The 23,694-nt window shown below is 37.8% G+C and overlaps 1 protein-coding gene across 19 annotated transcripts in view; it reads left to right on the top strand.

The window, feature by feature from the left end:
- MGA (MAX dimerization protein MGA) overlaps positions 1–23,694 on the top strand; it is a 152,817-nt gene that overhangs the window by 68,752 nt on the left and 60,371 nt on the right. For all 19 annotated transcript variants that reach the window (XR_007475905.1, XM_033435717.2, XM_004273968.4 and 16 more), the window contains exon 2: positions 376–1,506. Coding sequence is in view for 18 of the 19 variants with exons in the window: in XM_033435717.2 (XP_033291608.1) it covers positions 443–1,506 (1,064 nt within the window). In the remaining variant the exon portion in view is untranslated. The remainder of the gene's footprint in view (positions 1–375; positions 1,507–23,694) is intronic.

Below are 23,694 nucleotides of genomic sequence, written 5' to 3'. Positions count from 1 at the left end.
GATCTTCCCTTGCATTGGCAGGCAGATTCTTAACCATTGTGCCACCAGGGAAGTTCCAAGTCTGTATACTTTTATACTTTCATGTAGTTTTTCTAAAATGAATGTACACTTTTTGTTTTTATTTGAGATTGTAGTATGTATAGTGAATTATTGGAGATTGGGATATGAATAATTTAACTAATTAGATTAAAACGAACTTTAAAGAGATAATCAAATATTCCAGAATCAGTATCTTCACAGTGATTGAGAGAAAGGTAGAAGCAAAGTCTTAGAAGAATTTAGGAATATATTTTGGGGGTAATGTAATCATTCTTGTATTTTTGTTAACAAAATAAATGTTCACTTGATTAAAGTGTTTTTTTGCTTGTTTTTTAGGCTGGGAAGGCCATTGTGATTATGTGGTAACTATAGTTATCTTACTACTGATTTTCCCACTGGAATCATGGAGGAGAAACAGCAGATTATATTGGCTAATCAAGATGGTGGGACAGTGGCAGGAGCAGCACCTACCTTCTTTGTCATCCTAAAACAGCCAGGAAATGGCAAAACTGATCAAGGAATTTTGGTTACTAATCGGGATGCCTGCGCTTTGGCTAGCAGTGTTTCATCACCAGGAAAATCTAAGGGAAAGATTTGCCTTCCAGCTGATTGTACTGTAGGAGGAATCACTGTCACCTTGGATAACAATAGTATGTGGAACGAATTCTATCATCGAAGCACAGAGATGATCCTGACCAAGCAGGGAAGACGCATGTTTCCTTACTGTCGTTATTGGATAACAGGTTTAGATTCAAATATGAAATATATCCTCGTCATGGATATATCTCCTGTGGATAACCATCGTTATAAATGGAATGGTCGCTGGTGGGAGCCCAGTGGGAAGGCTGAACCCCATGTTTTGGGGAGGGTTTTTATTCATCCAGAATCTCCTTCCACAGGTCATTATTGGATGCATCAACCAGTATCTTTCTATAAACTCAAACTTACCAACAATACACTGGACCAAGAAGGGCATATTATCTTGCACTCTATGCATCGCTACCTGCCGAGGCTTCATTTGGTGCCTGCAGAGAAGGCTACCGAAGTGATACAGTTAAATGGCCCTGGTGTCCACACTTTTACCTTCCCACAGACTGAATTCTTTGCAGTAACAGCTTATCAAAACATTCAGATTACCCAGTTGAAAATAGATTACAATCCATTTGCTAAAGGCTTCCGGGATGATGGGCTGAATAGTAAGCCCCAGAGAGATGGAAAGCAAAAGAACAGCTCTGACCAGGAAGGGAATAGTGTTCCCAGTTCTCCTGGTCAACGGGTCCGTCTTACAGAAGGTGAGGGGTCAGAGATACAGCTAACTGATTCGGATCCTTTATTGAGGGGTCATGAAGCATCATGCAAGGGTTTGGAGAAGCCTTCCCTTAATGTAAAACGAGACTTTCTAGGTTTCATGGATATTGATTCAGCACTTGGTGAAGTTCCTCAGTTGAAGCAAGAGGTTTCTGAAAGGTAGGTAACAGATTTTCTGTTCTTAGAGATAAAAGGAAGGTTTGAATTTAAAATACTGATTGTGTGGATTGCTGACTTTAGACATTGATAAATGCAAGCTGCTATAAAATGTACCACAGTTGCTTTTACATTCTGTGAAGTGACAGTTCATTTTTCTGTAATGAATATGGATTGGGTTCACAATCCAGAATTGTAGGCAAATTAGATGACTCATCAGAATGGGGACCTTAGATTTAGATTGTAGGTTTAGACTTTCGTTAATCATGTGTGGCTGTTCCTTGTTAATATATATAGATGAATTTTTTAAAATATTGAAATATAGTTGATGTACAGTATGTATAGACAACTCTTGATTGATTGGGGAAGGGAAAAGAATGACCCCCAAATCATAACTGAAACAGAATTTACCCAGTGAGGCACAGAAGAGATTTAAAGTAAAGTTGTTTATATGTAGTACATAAGAATTTTGTGCCCTGTGGACTTCCTAATCCATAAATTGCCTGAGTAAGAAATAAGCTGAAGATTATTACATGTTAAAATAGCATGATATACTCTTGTGCTTTTTAAATTTGAACTTGTGTTATTTATTTATTTTTATCAAAGTCTTTATGTTTTTAGAGCAATTTTAGGTTTGCAGCAAAATTGAGAGGAAAGTACAGAGATTTCCCATACAGCCCCTGCCTCCACACATGCATAGCCATTCCCATTAGCAACATTCCCTACCAGAGTGGTACATTTGTGTCAATTGATGAACCTATATTGATGCATCATAATCACCCAAAGTCCGTAGATTACATAAGGGTTCATTGTTGGTGATATACATTCTGTGGGTTTGGACAAATATGTAATGACATGTATCCACCCTCACTGTATCATACAGAGTATTTTCATTGCCCTAGAAATCCTCTATTCTCCACCTGTTAATTCCCCTTCCCATCTGGCAATCTTTTACCTTTTTATTATCTCACTGCTTTGCCTTGTCCAGAATTTCATATAGTTGGAATTATACAGTATGTAGCCTTCTCAAATTGGCTTCTTTCACTTAGTAATATGTATATAAGGTTCCTTCATGTCTATTCATGGCTTGATACCACATTTTTTTTCAGTGCTGAATAGTATTTCCTTGTTTGGTTGTACCAGTTCATTTATTCATTCACCTCCTGAAGGACATCTTGGGTGCTTCCCAGTTTTGGCAATTATGAATAAAGCTGCCACAAACATCCATGTCCAAGCCTTCAGTTCACTTGGGTATATACTAAAGATTGTGGTCGCTAGATCGTACGGTAACAGTAGTCTTAGGTTTATAAGAAACTGCCAAACTCTTCCAAAGTGGCTGTACCATTTTGCAGAAATGAGAGTTCTTGTTGCTCTGCATCCTTGTCAGCACTTGGTGTTGTCAGTTTTCTGGATTTTGGCCTTTCTAATAGGTGTGTAGTAGTAGTATCTTGTTTAAATTTGCCTTTCCCTGATGACACGATGTGGTGCATTTTTTCATATGCTTATTTGCCATCTGTATGTCATCTTTGGTGTCTTTTAAGGTCTTTGGCCCATTTTCTAATCAGATTGTTTTACTTTCTTAAGAGTTCCTTATATATTTTGGTGTGTTTTTTGGGGGGGGCTGCCTTGGGTCTTAGTTGTGGCACGCGGGATCGTTGTGGCACGCGGGCTTCTCTCTACTTGTGGCACACGGGCTGCAGAGTGCGTGGGCTCAGTAGTTGCAGTGTGCAGGCTTAGTTGCCCCGTGGCATGTGGCATCTTAATTCCCTGACCAGGGATCGAACCTGCGTCCCCTGCATTGGAAGGTGGATTCTTAAGGACCACCAGGGAAGTCCCAGTTCCTTGTATATTTTGGATAACATGTCTTTTGCAAATATTTTCTCCTAGTCTGTGGTCTGTCTTCTCATTCTCTTGTTGGCTTTCACAAAGCAGTTTATTATTTTAATGAAGTTCAGCCTATCAATGATTTCCTTCATGGATCATGCCTTTGATTTCATATCTAAAAAGTCATTGCCATATTTAAGGTCATGTAGGTTTTCTTTTAGGTTATCTTTTAGGATCCTTATAGTTCTGTGTTTTACATTTTGGTTTATGATCCATTTTGTATTAATTTATGTGAAAGTTGGAAGGTCTGCGTCTAGATTGATTTCTTTGCATGTGGATGTCCTGCTGTTCCAGCACCATTTGTTGAGAAGACTCTCTTTGCTCCATTGTACTGTCCTTGCTCCTTTGTCAAAGATCAGTTGACTCTATTTATGTGAGTCTATTTGTGGGCTCTCTAGTCTGTTCCATTGACCTATTTGTTCTTTCACCAGTACTACACTGATTTGATTACTGTAGCTTTTTAAGTAAGTTTTGAACCTGGGTAGTGTTAGCCCTCCAACTTTGTTCTCCTTCAATATTGTATTGGCTATTCTGGGTCTTTTTCTTCTCTATGTAGACTTGAGAATAAGTTCCATAAAATGACTTGCTGGGATTTTGATTTTGGTTGCATTGAATCTATAGATCAAGTTGGGAGGAACTGACATCTTAACTATATTGACTCTTCCTATTCATGAACACTGACTATCTCTCCATTTATTTAGTTCTTTAATTTTTTTCATCAGAGTATTGTCATTTTCCCCATATTGATCTTGTACATATTAGATTTATATATCAGTATTTCACTATTTGGGGGTGACAATGTAAATGGTATTGTTTTTTTAACTTCAAATTCCACTTGTTCTCTGTTGATATATAGGGAAGCAACTGACTTTGGTACTTTATCTTTGTATTCTGCAACCTTGCTATAATCACTTATTAGTTCCAGAAGTTTTTTGGAGATTCTTTTGGATTTTCTACCTAGATGATCATGTCATTCATAAACAAGACAGCTTTCTGTCTCTCAAATCTGTATTCCTTTATTTGCTTTTCTTGTCCTATTGCATTCACTAGGACTTCCAGTATGATGCTGAAAAGGAGTGATGAGAGGTGACATCCTTGCCTTGTTTCTGATCTTAGTGGGAAAGTTTCTAGTTTCTCACCATTAAGTATGATGTTTGTTTTAGGTTTTTTGTAAATATTCTTTTTTTTGGCTGTGCCTTGCCATATGCGGGATCTTAGTTCCCTTTGTAGATATTCTTGATTAAGTTTAGGAAGTTCCCTTCTATTGCTAATTTACTGAGAGTTTTTATCATGGATGGGTGTTGCATATTGCCAAATGCTTTTTTTCTGAATCTGTTGATATCATGTGACTTTTTTCTTTTCTGGTTTATTGATGTGATGGATTATGTTAATTGATTTTTGAATGAACCAGCCTCGTATACCTGGGATGAATCCCGCATGGTCATGGTGTATAATTCTTTTTATATGTTTTATTTGATTTGCTCTTATTTTGAGGATTTTTGCATTTATGTTCTTGAGGAATAATGGTCTGTAGTTGTCTTGTAATGTCTTTGTCTGGTTTTGGGATTGGTGTTATGCTGGCTTCATAGAAGGAGTCAGGAAGTATTGCCACTACTCCATCTTCTGAAAGAGATTGTAGAGAATTGGTATCATTTCTTTCTCATATGTTTGGGAAATTTTACCAGTGAACCCATCTGGGCCTGGTGCTTTCTGTTTTGGAACCTTATTGATTCAATTTCTTAAATAAATATAGGCCTATTTTGATTGTCTCTTGTGTGAGCTTTGGAAGATTGTGTTTTTCAAGGAATTGGCTCATTTCATCTAGGGTATCATTTGTTGGCATAAAATTGTTCATATATTCCTTTATTATCCTTTTGATGTCCATGGGATCTGTAGTGGTATCCCTCTTTTTCTTTTTTTAAATTTAATTTATTATTTATTTTGGTTGCACTAGGTCTTAGTTGTGGCTGGTGGTCTCCTTAGTTGTGGCATGCAAACTCTTAGTTGTGCTATGCATGTGGGATCCAGTTCCCTGACTAGGGATCGAACCCACATCCCCTGCATTGGAAGGTGGATTTTTAACTGCTGTGTCACCAGGGAAGTCCCCCTTCTTTTTATTTCTGATAATAGTAATTTGTGTCTTCTCTCTTTTTTCCTTAGCCTGGCTAGAGGCTTATTGACTTTTTTTTATTGATCTCTGAAAAGATCAATAAAAAAAATCAAAAGTTAAAAAAATCAGCTTTCGGTTTTATTGATTTTTATCTACTGATTTTTTTGTTTTCAATTTCATTGATTTCTGCCCTGATTCTTATTTCTTTTCTGCTGCTCACTTTGGATTTAATTTGCTCCTTTTTTTCTAATTTCCTAAGGTGGAAACTTAGATTATTGATTTTAGATCTTCTTTCTTTTCTAATATATGCATTCAGTGCTATGTTTCTTTGTAAGCACTGCTTTCTCTGTGTACCACAAATTTTGATAAGTTGTATTTATATTTTCACTTAGTTCAGAATATATAAAAATTTCTCTCGAGATTTTTTCTTTGACCCATGTGTTATTTAGAAGTGTGTTGTTTAATCAGTTACTTTGGGATTTTTGTTATTTTTCTGTCAGTGATTTCTAGTTTAATTCCATTATAGTCTTTTAAGTTATTTAAGATGTGTTTTATGGTCCAGAATGTGGTTTAGCTTGGTGAATGTTCCATGTTAACTTGAGAAGAATGTTTATTCTGCTGTTGTTGAAGTAATCTATACATGTCAATTAGATCTAGTTAATTGATGGCTTAACTGAATTCCATTATGTCCTTACTGACTTTCTGCCTGCTGGATCTGTCCATTTCTGATGTGTTTCAGTCTCTAATAGTAGATTCATCTGTTTCTCCTTGCCATTTCTTTTAGTTTTTGCTTCATGTAGGTTGATACTCTGTTTTGGGGCACATATACATTAAGGATTGTTATGTCTTCTTGGAGGATTGACCCTTTATAATTATGTAACATCCTTCATTATCCCTGATAACTTTCATTACTTTTAAGTCTATTCTGTCTGAAATTAAAATAGCTACTCCTGCTTTCTTTTGATTAGTGTTAGCATGATATATTTTTCTCTATCCATTTACTTTTAATTTTTATGTGTCTTTATATTTAAAGTGGATTTTACAGATCCAATATGTAATTGGGTCTTTTTTTAAAAAATTAATTTATTTTATTTATTTTTGGCTGTGTTGGGTCTTCGTTGCTGTGCGCAGGCTTTCTCTAGTTACAGCAACCGGGGGCTGCTCTTGTTGCAGTGTGCGGGCTTCTCATTGCAGTGGCTTCTCTTTGCAGAGCACGGGCTCTAGGTGCTTGGGCTTCAGTAGTTGTGGCTTGTGGGCTCTAGAGCGCAGGCTCAGTAGTTGTGGCGCACGGGCTTAGTTGCTCCGCAGCATGTGGGATCTTTCCGGACCAGGGGTCGAACCCATGTCCCCTGCATTGGCAGGTGGATTCTTAACCACTGTGCCACCAGGGAAGCCCTGGGTCTTGTGTTTTTTTTTTTTTTTTTTTTTTTTTTTGCAGTACGCAGGCCTCTCACTGCTGTGGCCTCCCCCGTTGTGGAGCACAGGCTCCGGACGCGCAGGCTCAGTGGCCATGGCTCACGGGCCCAGCCGCTCCGCGGCATGTGGGATCTTCCTGGACTGGGGCACGAACCTGTGTCCCCTGCATCGGCAGGCGGACGCTTAACCACTGCGCCACCAGGGAAGCCCCGGGTCCTGTTTTTTGATCCATTCTGACTGGTGCATTTAGACTGTTGACATTCAAAGTGATTATTGAAACAGTTGGATTAATATCTACCATAATTGTTACAGCTTTTCTTTTGTCCTTTTTCTTTGTTTCTATTTTTGTTTTCCACTCTTTATTTGCCTTTTGTGGTTTTAGTTGAGCATTTTATATGATTTGGTTTTCTTTCTCTTCTTAGCATATCAGTTATACTTTAACTCTTTTTAGTGGTTACTCTATGGTTTGAATATACATTTACAACTTAACCCAAGTCCATTTTCAGATAACACTATATTGCTTCACAGGTAGTTTGTAAATCGTCTCTCCTGTTCTTTGTATCACTGCCATCATTCATTTCACTTATGTATAAGTATATATATGTGATATATACGTAAGTAATCAAACGCATTGTTGCTATTATTAGTTTGAACAAATTTTTACATTCTTTTTTTTTGTGTGTGTGTGTGGTACGCGGGCCTCTCACTGCCGTGGCCTCTCCCACTGCAGAGCACAGGCTCTGGATGCGCAGGCTCAGCGGCCATGGAGCACGGGCCCATCCGCTCCGCGGCATGTGGGATCTTCCCTGACCGGGGCATGAACCCGTGTCCCCTGCATCGGCAGGCGGACTCTCAACCTCTGCGCCACCAGGGAAGCCCTATTTTGAACAAATTTTTACCTGTTAGATCAAGTAAGAACAACAACAAAAGAAAGTTTTTATTTTACATTCACTTATTTCTTCCTTATTCTTTATGGAGATCTGAGTTTGACCTGTGATATTTTACATTTGTCTGAAGGACTTCTTTTAATATTTCTTGCAAGTCAGATCAACTGGCAACAAATTCTGTTAATTTTTGTTTGTGAAAGTCTTTATTTCTCCTTTAATTTTGCAGTGTACAGAATTCTAGGTTGGTGTTTTACTCTCTGAATACTTATAATATTTCACTCTTTTTGATTCTGTGGTTTCTGAGAAGTTGGATAGAATTCTTATCTTTGTTCCTCTGTAGGTAAGGTGTCTTTTTCCTCTGGCTTCTTTTAGTATATTTTCTTTATCTTTGATTTTCTGTAGTTTAAAAATGGCATCACTACATATAGTCTTTCGGTAGTTATCCTTCTTGGTGTTCTGTGAGCTTCTGGTTCTGTGGTTTGATGTCTGACGTTAATTTGGAGAAATCTCAGTCATCATTGTTTTAAATATTTCTTCTGTTTCTCTCTTCTTCTGATACTCATATTATGCGTATGTTGCATCTTTTTGTTTGTTTGTTTTTGCGGTACGCGGGCCTCTCACTGTTGTGGCCTCTCCCGTTGCGGAACGTAGGCTCTGGACGCTCAGGCTCAGCGGCCATGGCTCATGGGCCCAGCCACTCCGCGGCATGTGGGATCTTCCCGGACCGGGGCACGAACCCCTGTCCCCTGCATCGGCAGGCGGACTCTCAACCACTGCGCCACCAGGGAAGCCCTTGCATCTTTTGTAGTTGTCCCACAGTCCTTGGATATTCTGTTCTTTTCAGCCTTTGTTTTCTTTCCTTTTCAGTTTTGGAGATTTCTGTTGCTATATCTTCAAGCTCAGAGATTGTTTCCTCAGCCATGTCTAGTCTACTAATAAGCCTATCAAAGGCATTCTTCGTTTCTTTTACCATGTTTTTCTTAGGATTTTCATTTCTCTGCTTACATTGCACATCTGTTCTTGCATGTTATTTCTTTGTTTATTAGAATCCTTAGTATGTTAATCATAGTTATAAATTCCCAGTCTGGTAATTTCAGCATCCCAGTATGATAATTGTGATGATTGCTCTGTCTTCAAATTGTGGTTTTTTGCCTTTTAGTATGCTTTGTAATGTTTTCTTGATAGTTGGACATGATGTGTTAGGTAAAAGGAAGTGCTGTAAATAGGCCTTTAGTAATGTTGTGGTAAGGCATGGATGTGAGGGAAAGGGAAGTGTTCTTTACTTTAGTCCTATGGTTAGGTCTCAGTTTTTAATGAGTCTGTGCCTCTGGACTGTGAACTTCACAAGTACTTCTCATATTCTTTCTTGCCCCCTTAAGTTGGACAGGATTGGCTAGAGTAGGCTGGAGTTAGATATTTCCTTTCCCCAGGTCAGTTAGGCTCTGATAAAACCCACCAAGTTAGACTGGTTAACTAATTTTTCCAGAGGTTAGGCTTTATTGTTACAAGTAACAGAGACTGACCCCCCCGGCCCAGGATTTTTCTCACGAGGAAATATTTACTGTGAGAACCTAGTCTAGCTCCTGGTGGAAAACTTACAGAAATGTGGGAGCACCCCTATAACTGGGTACCCCTGGAGTTTTAAACTCAGGCTTGTCTACACTGAGCCTCCAGCAACTCCAGTTACAGTTCAGGTTTTTCTACCCTGGCACTGGTTCCCAAGGTGGTTTCCATTGTCAGTTACTGCTCCAACCATGATCCCCTGTATCCACCTGACTGTTTTCAGCAGTTTGCACTGTACTCTCACTGTCTCTTTCTCTCTCTTTTTTTTTTTAAATAGAGAAGCCTGTGTGAAACCTGGCTTGTTTCTTTTCAAAAAATATTTATTTATTTGGCTGCGTCGGTTCTTAGTTGCGACATGTGGGCTCTTTGTTGCGGTGCACAGGCTTAGTTTCCCTGCAGCATGTGGGATCTTATAGTTCCCTGACCAGGGATGGAACCCGCGTCCCCTGCATTGGAAGGTGGATTTTTAACCACTGGACCACGAGGGAGTCCCCTCACCGTCTCTTATGGATTCAAAAGAGTTGTTGATTTTTCAGTCCCTTTAACTTTTCACTTGTTAGAACATAGTGGCTATTTCTAAACTCCGTACATGTGCAGCTGGAAACTTGCCTTATTTGAGTGTTAAAACCCAAGTTCGGCAGAAGTATATCCCAGCCCAGTACTTTTCTTTTACCTTCCTTTTCTCACTTAATTCATATCCCATTAACAGCTACTATTCTTTGAGTTTGGAATCCCCACATTGATGAGTTCCCTGACTTGTTTATGGGCAAGTTAGTGCTTTGCTATTTTCTAAGGGTAGTTGACAGGTGGAGTATATGTTACTCAAGCAGTGAACAGGTTTTTCTTTTATTCTGTCAAGGGGGAAAGTGGTTTTCAGTTTATGCTTTTCAGTGTGGCTTTTTTTTTTTTTTTTTTTTTTGGCATTTGCAACTAGAGGATGCCACCCAGTGTGTAATCATCTTGATTACCCAGTACAATTTTAAAAAATTGAAACACTTCAACACCAGTATTTTTTTGAATTGATTTTATTGAAGGATAGTTGATTTAGTGTTTAATTTTTATTGTACAGCAAAGCAATTCAGTTAGACATATATGTACATTCTTTTTCATATTCTTTTCCATTATGGTTTATCACAGGACATTGAATATACACTGCTATCCTGTGGGACCTTGTTGTTTATCCATTCTGTACATAATAGTTGCATGTGCTACTCCCAGACTCCCAGTGCATCCCTCCCCTTCTTCTTTTCCCCTTGGCAACCACAAGTCTGTTTTCTATGTGAATCTGTTTCTGTTTTGTGGGTAAGTTCATTTGTGTTATATTTTAGATTCCACATATGTGATATCATATGGTGTTTGTCTTTCTCTTTCTGACTTACTTCACTTAGTATGATAATCTCTGGTTGCATCCATGTTGCTGCAAATGGCATTATTTCATTCCTTTTCTTATGGCTGAGTAGTATTCCATTATATATTATATGTACCACATTTTCTTTATCCAGTCATCTGTTGATGGACATTTAGGTTGTTTCCATGTCTTGGCTGTTGTGAATAGTGCTGCTGTGAGCATGGGGTGCATGTATCTTTTTGAATTATAGTTTTGTCCAGATAGATGCCCAGGAGTGGGATTGCTGGATCCTATGACAATTCTATTTTTAGTTTATTGAGGAACCTCCATACTGTTTTCCATAGTGGCTGCACTAATTTACGTTCCCACTAACAGTGTAGGAGGGTTCCCTTTTCTCCACACCCTCTCCAGCATTTGTCATTTGTAGACTTTTTTTTTTTTTTTTTTTTTTTGCGGTACGTGGGCCTCTCACTGCTGTGGCCTCTCCTGTTGCGGAGCACAGGCTCCGGATGCGCAGGCTCAGCGGCCATGGCTCCCGGGCCCAGCTGCTCCGCGGCATGTGGGATCTTCCCGGACCGGGGCACGAACCCGTGTCCCCTGCATCGGCAGGCGGACTCTCAACCACTGCGCCACCAGGGAAACCCTGTAGACTTTTTAATGATGGCCTTTCTGACTGGTGTGAGGTGATACCTCATTGTGGTTTTGATTTGCATTTCTCTAATAATTAGTGGTGTTGAGCATCTTTTCATGGCCCTGTTGGCCATCTGTATATTTTCTTCGGAGAAAGTTCTATTTTGGTCTTTTGTCCTTTTTTCAATTGGGTTGTTTGTTTTTGTTATTGAGTTGTGTGAGCTGTTTGTATATTTTGGAAATTAAGTCCTTGTTGGTCACATCATTTGCAAATATTTTCTCCCAGTCCATAGGTTGTCTCTTTGTTTTGTTTATAGTTTCCTTTGCTGTACAAAAGCTTTTAAGTTTGATTATGTCCCATTTGTTTATTTTTGCTTTCATTTCTATTGCCTTGGGAGACTGACCTAAGAAAACATTGGTATGATTTATGTCAGAGAATGTTTTGCCTATGTTCTCTTCTAGGAATTTTTTGGCAACACCAGTATTTTTACCCTCATTATCCAAAAGCAGTTTAATCTATCCTTGGATGATGGAGGATTTACTTTTAAAATTACTTTGGAGCCCAGGGTGAGGAGTTTGTTAGCTGAAAGAGTCATGTGTATTTCTTTGTTATAGACAGTGGCTTTTGGTGTTACATGTGGTATTATAAACTTCTGATCTTAATGAGTCAAGAAAATGGTTCAGATTTATGAGTGCATCAGTATCTTTGTTACTGAAGGGAAAAAAACAACTTGATATGCATGCTCCAAGAAACAGCATTATCATCATATCTGAAAGTGGTATTTAGCTATATGCAAACTTTGTCTTCTATATGCAAGCTTGATTTGGAAGCTGAGATTATTTTGAGGCAGGCGTTGTGATGAGAACTCTTAGGATTTACTCTCAGAGTAACTTTAATGTATAACATACAGCAGTGTTTATTATTAATCATGTTGTACATTGTAAGTCTAGTGTTTATTTATTTTCTAACTGTAAGTTTATACCTTTTCACCACCATCATCCAATTTCCCATTCCCCTGCCTCCAGTAACCACAAATCTGATTTCTTTCTGAGTTTGTTTTGAAGTATAATAGACGTCAACAATATGTTCGTTCTGGCGCATGGCATAGGGTGATTTGATTTTTCTATACATTACAAAGTGATTATCATTATAAATCTAGTTACCATCTGTCAGTATGCAAAGATATTACATTCTTATTGGCTGTATTTCCTGCACTGTACATTTCATCCCTGTAACTCATTTATTTTGTAACTGGAAGTTTGTACCTCTTTTAATTTCCCTCACTTATTTCATTCATTCCCCCCCACCCTCCCCTCCTCTGGTAACCATCTGTTTCTTCTCTAGATCTGTGACTCTGTTTTTGTTTTGTTACATTTGTTCACTTTTTTTTTAATTTTTTTTTTTTTTTGTGGTACGTAGGCCTCTCACTGTTGTGGCCTCTCCTGTTGCGGAGCACAGGCTCCGGACGCGCAGGCTCATCGGCCATGGCTCACGGGCCTAGCCGCTCCGCGGCATGTGGGATCTTCCCGGACCGGGGCACGAACCCGTGTCCCCTGCATCGGCAGGCGGACTCTCAACCACTGCGCCACCAGGGAAGCCCTGCTTTTTTTTTTTTGATGTTGAATTAAATGAATTTTTGTATATTTTGGATATTAGCCGTTTGTTAAATTGTTTGCGAATATCTTCTCTCATTCAGTAGGCAGCCTTTTCATTTGTTGATGGTGCAAAAGCTGTGCAAAAAGCGTTTTAGTTTGATGTAGTCTGATTTGTCTCTGTTTCTGCTTTTGTTTGCCTTGCCCCAGGAGACATATCCAAAAAAATATTGTTAATACTGAGGTAAAAAATATTGCTAACACTGCCTATGTTTTCTTCTAGGAGTTTTATGATTTCAGGTCTTACCTTTAAGTCTTTAATCCACTTTGAGTTTATTTTTGTATATTGTGTGAGAAAATAGTCCAGTTTGATTCTTTTGCATGTAGTTGTCCAGTTTTTTCAACACCATTTATTGAAAAGGCTGTCTTTTCCCCATTGTATATTCTTGCTCCTGTGTTGTAGATTAAATGTCCATGTAAGTATGGGTTCACTTCTGGGCGCTCTGTTCTGTTCCATTGATCTGTGTCTACTTTTGTGCACGTGCCTTACTGTTTTGATGACTGTAGTTTTGTAGTATAGTTTGAAATCAGTGATCATGGTACCTCCAGTTTGTTCTTGTTTCTCAATATTGTTTTGACTCTGTGGGGTCTTTCAGGTTTTCATACAAATTTAGAGTAATTTTTTCTGGTTCTATGAAAAATGCTATTGGTATTTTGATAGGGATTGCATTCAATCTGTAGATTGTCTTGGGTGGTACAGTCAGTTTAACAATGTTAATTCTTCCAGTCTATGAGCATGGTGTATCTTTTCATCTGTTGGTGTTGTCTCAATTCTTTTCATCACTGTCTTATAGTTTTCTGAGTACAAGTCTTTTATCTCCTTAGTTAGATATATTTCTAGGTATTTTATTTCTTTTTGATGCAGTTGTAAATGAGATTGATTCCTTAGTTTCTCTTCCTGATAGCTTGTTGTTAGTGTATAGAAACGCAACAGATTTCTGTGTTTTAATTTTGTATCCTGAAACTTTACGGAGTCATTTATTTGTTCTAATAGTTTTTTGGTGGCGTCTTTAGAATTTTCTATATATGGCAATAGTATGTCACCTGAAAACAGTGACAGTTTTACTTCTTCCTTTCCAATTTGGATTCTTTTTATTTATTTTTCTTGTCTGATTGTTTTGGTTAGGATTTCCAATATTATGTTGAATAAAAGGGGTGAGAGTGGTCATCTTGTCTTGTTCCTGATCTTCGAGGCAATGCTTTCAGCTTTTCGCTATTGAGTATGGTGTTGGTTATATGTTTGTTGTATGACCTTTATTATGTTGAGGTATGTTCCCTCTGTACCTACTTTGTTGATAGTTTTTTTAATCATAAATGGATTCTGAATTTTGTCAAAAGCTTTTTCTGCATTTATTGAGATGACATGATTTTTATTCTTCAACTTGTTAATGTGGTATTACCATTACCAGATTGATTTGCAGATATTGAACCATCTTTGCATTGCTGGGTTAAACCCCACTTTATCAAGGTTTGTGATCCTTTTGTATTTACTTATTTATTTGGGTGAGCTGGGTCTTAGTTTTGGCAGGAGGGATCTTTAGTTGCAGCATGCAGGATCTTTTAGTTGCGGCATGTGGGCTCTTAGTTGCAGCATGCGGGATCCAGTTCCCTGACCAGGGATCAAACCTGGGCCTCCTGCATTGGGAGCACTGAGTCTTAACCACTGGGCTTCCAGGGAAGTCCTTATGATCCTTCTAATGCATTGTTGAATATGTTTTGCTTGTATTTTGTTGAGGATTTTTACATTTATGTTCATCTGTGACATTGGCCTGTAATTGTTTTTGCGAGGGGGTGATGTCTTTGATTTTGGTATCAGGGTGATGCTGGCCTAATAGAAGTTCGGAAGCATTCTTTTCTCTTCGATGTTTTGGAATATTTTGAGAAGAATAGGTGTTAATTGTCTAAATGTTTGGTAGAATTCACCTTTGAAGCCATCTGGTCCTGGACTTTTGTTTCTCGGGAGTCTTATAAATTACTGTTTCAATTTTATTATTTGTACAGTATGTCCCCTACATATGAATGAGTTCTGTTTTGAGAGTGTGTTCGTACATTCGGTTTGTTTGTCAGTCCAACGAAGTTAGTCTAGGTACCCGACTAACACAATTGGCTATATAGTACTGTTCTGTAGTAGTTTTATAATACTTTTCACACAAATAATACATAAAGAACAAGCAAACACAAAAAATAAAGATAATATTTATAGTCTTACTGTCCAGTACCTTGAAAAGTACAGCAGTATAGTACAACAGCTGGTGTACAGGGGCTGGCATCAAGTGAACTGGCAAGAAAAGTTACTGACTAGAGGTGGGAGGGGAGGTGTGGGATATAGTAGAGCTGAAGGATCTTCAGCAATAGGAGGTGGAGGGCAAGCTACAATTTCACTCATGCCTGACGGTGATGGAATGCATGTTCGCATCTTTGAAAGTTCGTAACTTGAAGGTTCGTATGTAGGGAACTTACTGTAATTGGCCTGTTTATATTTTGTATTTCTTTCTGATTCAGTCTTGGGAGATTGTACTAGGTGATTATTTCTAGGAATTTATCCAGTTCCTCTAGGTTGCCCATTTTATTGGCATATAATTCTGTGGTGTAATCTCTTTATAATCCTAAATGATTATATAACATAATCAGATAACATAAATGTTTCTGTGGTGTCGGTTGTTACTTCTCTTTTTTTTATTTTTGATATTTTTGGGTCCTCTTTTTTTTTATTGATGAGTTTGGGTAAAGGGTTGTCAATTTTATCTTTTCAAAGAACCGGTTGTTAGTTTCATCCTTATTTTGGTTTTGAAAAGGAAATTGCTATTTCATATTGTGTATTGCACAGTGTATGGAAATAAAGCTGATCCTTTATATTGATTTTGTATCGTGCAGCTTTGCTGAATTTATTAACTAACTCTGTGTGTGCGCGTGTGTGTGTGTGTGCGTGTGTGTGTGTGTGTGTATTATTCAGAGTTTCCTACATATAAGATCATGTCATCTGTGACAGAGATACCTTTATTTTTTCCTTTCCAATTTGAATTGATACTATTTTTTTCTTACCTAATTGCTTTAGTTACAATTTTCAGTACTGTGTTAAATAGAAGTGGTGAAAGTGGGATCATTCTGGTTTTAATTTGCATTTTTCAAGTACATTTTCAGTAATTTCTTCAGAAAGGATGTATGGGACATAGAATTTTAGAATGTTTAAATAAAATCACTTCTGAGGAAGGTAGTAATCCCCTTCTTCACCCCTCTTAACAGTTTTCTTCTTGCATGTTGAAAAATAGCTTTATTATACCCTCATACTTCCATAATTTTTTTGGTTGAGTGTAGAGTTCCATGCTGAAAATGTGTTGTCGGGTTCCAGTTTGCTGTTGAGAAATTTGATTCCTGGTGGTTTGAAGGCTCTTAAGATTTTTTTGTTGATCTCATGAAATTTCACAATGATGAGCCGCGGTATGGTTGTTCTCATCATTGTGAGAAAATACGTTTTTTCAAAACAAGAAGTTCATATTCTTTGGCCCTAGGAACATTTAAGTATTATTTCTCTGTTAATTTTTTCACTTTCTTTTTCTCTTTTTATTAAAAATTTTTTTTTCTTTCTTTTTTTTTTTTAAGGCCCGTGGGCTCGAGAGCGCAGGCTCAGTAGTTGTGGTGCACGGGTTTACCTGCTCCACAGCTTGTGGGATCTGCCTGGACCAGGACTTGAGCCTGTGTCCCCTGCACTGGCAGGCATATTCTTAACCACTGCGCCACCAGGGAAGTCCTGTTTTCTCTTTTCTAAAAAAACTCTTGATAGTTGGGTGTTCCATCTACTGGATTGGTTATCTTATATAATCAGTCTTTTATTTCTTGTCATTATCTTTTTGCTGTACATTATGTGAGATTTCCTTGATTTAGCTTCTAACTTACTGATGTATTTATTGCAGGTGTCCGATTTCAGTTTCCAAGAGCTCTTTTGTTTTCCACTCTACATTATCTTTTCCGGTGGATTTCTTCTTTCTGTTACTCTAATTACCAGTTTCATGGAAGGCATTACGTTATGGCTTTTCCTAATGTGCGTCTGTATGTATCTCTTTTTTTAATAGTTTATTTATTTTAATTTTATTAATTTTTTTGGCTGCATTGCATCTTCGTTGTTGTACGTGGGCTTTCTCTAGTTGCGGCGAGGGGGCGTACTCTTCGTTGTGGTGTGCAGGCTTCTCATTGTGGTGGCTTCTTCTGTTGCAGAGCACAGGCCCTAGGCGCGCGGGCTTTGGCAGTTGTGGGCGATGGGCTCTAGAGTGCAGGCTCGGTAGTTGTGGCACACGGGCTTAGTTACTCCGCAGCATGTGGGATCTTCCCGGACCAGGGATCAAACCCGTGTCCCCTGCATTGTCAGGTGGATTCTTAACCACTGCGCCACCAGGGAAGTCCCTATACATATCTTAGTATCTATTAAACTAAGTAACATTATATTGTCTATTTGTCTGTCTCCTGCTTTGATCTGTGCATTCCTTGAATGTAGGGACTGTGCTTTATTTATTTTGGTAAATCCCTGTGCCCCCAAAAATGTGTCTGGCACATTGTCAGAACTCAGTAAATGTTGCCTGAATGAGTTTGTTTATCCATAGCACTTAAAGCTTTTTTAGTGTGTTTCACAGTGACTGTCATGTCATACTTACTTGTTGCATAGGTTGTGTATACCAACAAAAATGTAATCCTTTAAATTAATTGATGTGTACAAATCAGTGGTTTTGCCCATATTTTTGGTTAGATAACCTTGCACCTAATTTTTTTGTATAGCGACTTCTTAAAAGTATAAAATTTCAGGATTGTTTGCAAAATCTTCCTGCCAAGGAAAAAAAATGCATGCTTTGTGTGTAAAGTTTTTATTGGACGATAAGGAGAGAGAGACTCTTTGGAAATAACTTTTGTAATTTAGCAAGTTTAATGTTTCAGGAAGATGTGAAAGCAGTTATTTTGGTAGCAGCCAAGATTTAGCTTCACAAGGTTCTCAGCTATATTGCAAGCATAATTCAAGTCATATGGCTAAATGAGAAAAAGGTAGAGATTATTTTCTGCATTTTAGAAGTTCACACCGTGAAATACGAAGATAATGGAAAGAACTATCATTAAATGTGAATCCTAAATTACTTGATGGAGAATGACATTTATACATAAATATACATAAAAAGTGAGATAATAGGGAAAGGGAAATGAGAGGGCTTGGTTTGCCTAACCTTTAAAAACAGGTAAAGGAGGGAATTCCCTGGCGGTCCAGTGGTTAGGACTATGCGCTTTCATTGCTGAGGACCTGGGTTCAATGCCTGATCAGGGAACTAAGATTCTGCAAGCCATGCGTTGCGGCCAAACAAACAAAAAAACGAGGTAAAGGAAAACTGGATTGTGGTGATGGCAAAATTATAAATTTAGTAAAAATAATTGAGTTGTTACTTAAAACTGGTGGGATTTATGTTACGTAACTTACACAATAAAGCTGTTAAAAAGAAAGATAAGGAAATAGGTATTTTCTCCAATTAAGTGATATTTTTGAAAGGGGGAAGCTGTTTTAGCTTTCAAATTGAAATCTAGCCCATCTTGGCTTACTTTTTGTGTATGGCATGAAGTTGGGGGTCAAGGCTCATAGTTTTCCAGGCACATATTTACGTGGTCTAACATCATATTCAAAAGGCTTTATTTTCCCCATTAAAATGCACTGGTGTCTTGGAAAATGAGGTGATTATATATATATATGGGTGGGTCTATTTTTGTTCCATTTTTTTGTCTATTCTTTTGCCAATACCATGCAGCCATTTATTTATTTATTTAATTTATTGCTGCCTTGGGTCTTCGTTGCTGTGAGCGGGCTTTCTCTAGTTGTGGCGAGCGGGGGCTACTCTTCCTTGCGGTGCGTGGGCTTTTCATTACAGTGGCTTCTCTTGTTGCAGAGTGCGGGCTCTAGGCATGTAGGCTTAGTAGTTGTAGCTTGTGGGCTCTAGAGCGCAGGCTCAGTATTTGTGGCCCATGGGCTTAGGTGCTCTGCAGCATGTGGGATCATCCTGGACCAGGGCTTGAACCCGTGTTCCCTGCATTGGTAGGTGGATTCTTAACCACTGCGCCACCAGGGAAGCCCACCATACAGTCTTGATGACACTATAATCTTTGGTAGTGTAAGCTTCCAACTTCCCATAGTACATAGAAATACAGTTGATTTTTGTACCTTGATCTTGTATTTGATGACCTTGCTTATTTAATCCACTTACTAGTTTGTAGTGTTTAGGATTTTCTACATACACAATTATGGTGTCTGTGAACAAAGTTAGTTTTACTTCTCCCATAAGTCTTTATTATTATTCTCTCTCTTTCTTACCTTACTGTGCTGTTTGGACTTGCAGTTCTGTGTTGAAACTAAATTTTGAGAATGGTCATTCATGTCTCCTGACCTTAGAGAAAATCGTTCAGTATTTCTTAATGGGTGTTATGCTGTTGGCTTTAGGTCACACTGAGAACTTTCCTTCCAGTCCTAATTTTCTAAGTGTGGTTAAGAATGAGTATTGAATTGTATCAAATGTTGTTTTTCTATCTGCTGAGATGTTGTTTTTCTCCCTTCATTTTGTTAATTTGATTTTTTTCTTTTTTTTTTTTTTTTTTACCGTGAGTGGGGGCTATATGGGAGTGAGAGCTGGAAATGCTGTAACAGTTTTGCATTCCTGGGAAATACTACTTGGTTGTCATAACATTTTTAATATTGGATTCAGTTTACTGATACTTCATTGAGTTTTTTTACATCTGAATTCATGAAGGATATTTTTATTTCTGACACTTTAGTTCCAGGGTTTTGCTTTCTTCATAAAACAAAAAGTGTTGGATTATCCCGTATATTCTGAGTTTGTGCAAGATAGGTTTTTTTTTTCATTATGTCTTTGCTAGACTTGAGGGAAGCCATGTAGTTTTCTTTGCTGGCAGGTTTCAAATCATAAATCCAGTTTCTCTGTTGTTCTCTATTTCATTAAATTTTTTCCTCTTAGCATTGTTTCCTTCTTTTTGCTTGCTCTTTTTTCTTTTATTTCTCATTTTTATTGAGATGTAATTGATATACAGCTCTGTATAAGTTTGTTACACGACATGATGACTTGACAGACATATACTGTGAAATGATTGCCACAATAAATTTAGTTAACATTCATCTTTTCGTATAGATAATCCCATTTTTTTTCCTTTTCTTGAGAACTTTTAGGAATTACTACCTTAGCAACTTTCAGATATACCATGCTGTAGTGTTAGCTAGAGTCATCATCTTGTGTATCCCCAGCACTTATTTATCTTATAACTGAAAGTTTGTACCTTTTGATCCCCTTCATTGACTTCCCCTGCCCTTCATCCCCTGTCTCCCTGACACTGGTAACCACTGATCTGATTTCCTTTTTTTGAATTTTATTTTATTTTTTTAAACAGCAGATTCTTAATAATTATCTGTTTTATACATATTAGTGTGTATATGTCAATCCCAATCTCCCAATTCATACCCCCTCCCCTGCTTTCCCCCCTTGGTGTCCATACGTTTGTTCTCTGCATCCGTATCTCTATTTCTGCCTTGCAAACTAGTTCATCTGAACCATTTTTCTAGATTCCACATATATGCATTAATATACAATATTTGTTTTTCTCTTCCTGACTTACTTTACTCTGTATGATAGTCTTTAGGTCCATCCACATCTCTACAAATGACCCACGTTCATTCCTTTTTACGGCTGAGTAATATTCAATTGTATATATGTACCACATTTTCTTTATCCATTGGTCTGTCAGTGGACATTTAGGTTGCTTCTGTGACCTGGTTATTGTAAATAGTGCTGCAGTGAACATTGGGGTGCATGTGTCTTTTTGAATTATGGTTTTCTCTGGGTACCCCGTAGTGGGATTGCTGGGTCACATGGTAATTCTATTTTTAGTTTTTTAAGGAACCTCCATACTGTTCTCCATAGTGGCTGTATCAATTTAGATTCCCACCAACAGTGCAAGAGGGTTCCTTTTCTCCACACCCTCTCCAGCATTTGTTGTTTGTAGATTTTCTGATGATGCCCATTCTGACTGGTGTGAGGTGATAGCTCATTGTAGTTTTGATTTGCATTTCTCTAATGATTCGTGATGTTGAGCATCCTTTCATGTGTTTGTTGGCAATCTGTATATCTTCTCTGGAGAAATGTCTGTTTAGGTCTTCTGCCCATTTTTGGATTGGGTTGTTTGTTTTTTTGATACTGAGCTGCATGAGCTGCTTGTATATTTTGGAGATTAATCCTTTGTCAGTTGCTTTGTTTGCAAATATTTTCTCCCATTCTGAGATTGTCTTTTCATCTTGTTTATGGTTTCCTTTGCTGTGCAAAAGCTTTTAAGTTTCATTAGGTCCCATTTGTTTATTTTTGTTTTTATTTCCCTTTTTCTAGGAGGTGGGTCAAAAAGGATCTTGCTATAATTTATGTCATACAGGGTTCTGCCTATGTTTTCCTCTAAGAGGTTTATAGTGTCTGGCTTTACATTTAGGTCTTTAATCCATTTTGAGTTTATTATTGTGTATGGTGTTAAGGAGTGTTCTAATTTCATTCTTTTACATGTAGCTGTCCAGTTTTCCCAACACTGCTTATTGAAGAGACTATTTTTTCTCCATTGTATATTCTTGCCTCCTTTGTCATAGATTAGTTGACCATAGGTGAGTGGGTTTATATCTGGGCTTTCTATTCTGTTCCATTGATCTATATTTCTGTTTTTGTGCCAGTACTGTATTGTCTTGATTACTGTAGCTTTGTAGTATAGTCTGAAGTCAGGAAGTCTGATTCCTCCAGCTCTTTTTTTTTCCCCTCAGGATTGCTTTGGCACTTGCTTTTGTTTTAATTTGCCTGTTTCAGTTCAGGGATTGGCAGATTAAGACCTGTGGACCATACCTACCCTGCCTTTTTTGTTGTTGTTATGGCCTACAGACTAAGTATGGTTTTTATATTTTTAAGTGTTTGTGTGCGTGGGGGAAACAAATAAAAGTAATATTTTTTCATATGTGAAAATCATATAAATTCAAATTTCAGTGTCCAATTGTTAGAACACAGCTGTGCTCACTTGTTTATGTATTGTCTTGTGGCTTCTTTTATGCTACAGTGGTAGAGTTGAGTAAAGACTGTTCAGACTTTAAAGCCTAAAAGTTTTACTACTTAGCCCTTTACAAAAAGTTTATCAATCCCTAAGATAATTTATTTTAGACCTTTTATTTCAAGCTATAAAATCCCACTTAGCACTGTTTTAGGTGCATTCTACAAATTATGATTTGTTGTGTTGAAATTGTTATTAATTTGTGGTTTGGTCCTATTTTTTGTCAGAGAACATGTGACTTAAAACCTTTCAAATAGAAATATATCATGACTGTGCTGTATTGTCTAGCATATGGTCTGTTTTGATTAATACTTCAAGTATACTTATGCAGTTGTTGGTTGTAGTGTGCTATAAGATCTTATCAGGTAAGTTTAATTCATTGTTCAATTCTTCTATCTCCTTACTGATTTTTTTTTTGGGGGGGCGGTGTCTCTCCTATCAGTTACTGAGAACGTGTTTTAAAATCTCCCTCTATAGTTGTGGATTTTTCTGTCTTTCTTTTTAGTATTATAAATTTTTGCTTCACATATTTTCAAGCTATATGATAAGGTACATATACATTTAGGATTGTTATGTCCTTTTGGTGAATTGAGCTCATAAAATTTTTATAATGACCCTCATTATCTCTGATGGTACTTAAAGTCTACTTTTAGTCATATTATTAAGCCACATTGGCATTCATCTTATTTTCTATTTGCATGGTTTTATCTTTTTCCCTCCTTTTATTTTCAGTCTGTCTATGTCTTTAGATTGAAATTGTGGTTCTTTTAAATAGCTTATAGTCGGGACCTTTTTCTTTGTCCACCCTAGACTTTTAATTGGACTGTTTTGCTCACGTGCATTTAATATTATTACTGATGTGGCTGTGCTTAAAGCATTTCATCTTGGTATTTTCTGTTTCTGTCATCTATTCTTTCATTATCCTTCCCTGTTTTCATTTGGTTTATGTTTTCTTTTCTTAAAAAATTATTTTATTTATTTATTTTTGGCTGCGTTGGGTCTTTGTTGCTGCACATGGGCTTTCTCTAGTTGCGGTGAGCGGGGGCTACTCTTTGTTGCAGTGCGTGGGCTTCTCATTGCGTTGGCTTCTCTTGTTGCGGAGCATGGACTCTAGGTGCGTGGGCTTCAGTAGTTGTGGCGCGTGGGTCTAGTTGCTCCCTGGCATGTGGGATCTTCCCGGACCAGGGATTGAACATATATCCCCTGCGTTGGCAGGCGGATTCTTAACTACTGCACCACCAGGGAGGTCCTAGATTACGTTTTTAAAATTCCATCCTGTGGCCTATTGGTTTTTTAGCTGTGCCTCTGTAAATTTTTTTTTTTAAGTGTTTTTACTAGTCTGCTCAGGTCGACATAGCAAAATATCATAGACTGGGTGACTTAATAAAAATTTATTTTCTCACGTTTCTGGAGGCTGGAAAGTCCAAGTAATGTTTTTGGTAGGGTTCAGTTTTGTTGGGAGGTCTTACCCAGGGTTGTAGTACCCTGGGTTGTAGACAGCTGCCTTCTAGCTGTGTCCTCACATAGAGAAGAGAGAGAGTGCCCACCTTTATGACCTCATTTAACCTTAATTACTTCTTCAAGACCCTATCTCCATG

This window comes from Orcinus orca, chromosome 2 (genome assembly GCF_937001465.1).
Source record: "Orcinus orca chromosome 2, mOrcOrc1.1, whole genome shotgun sequence".
NCBI classification, from domain to species: Eukaryota; Metazoa; Chordata; class Mammalia; order Artiodactyla; family Delphinidae; genus Orcinus; species Orcinus orca.
This window is presented reverse-complemented; position numbering and strand designations above follow the sequence as displayed.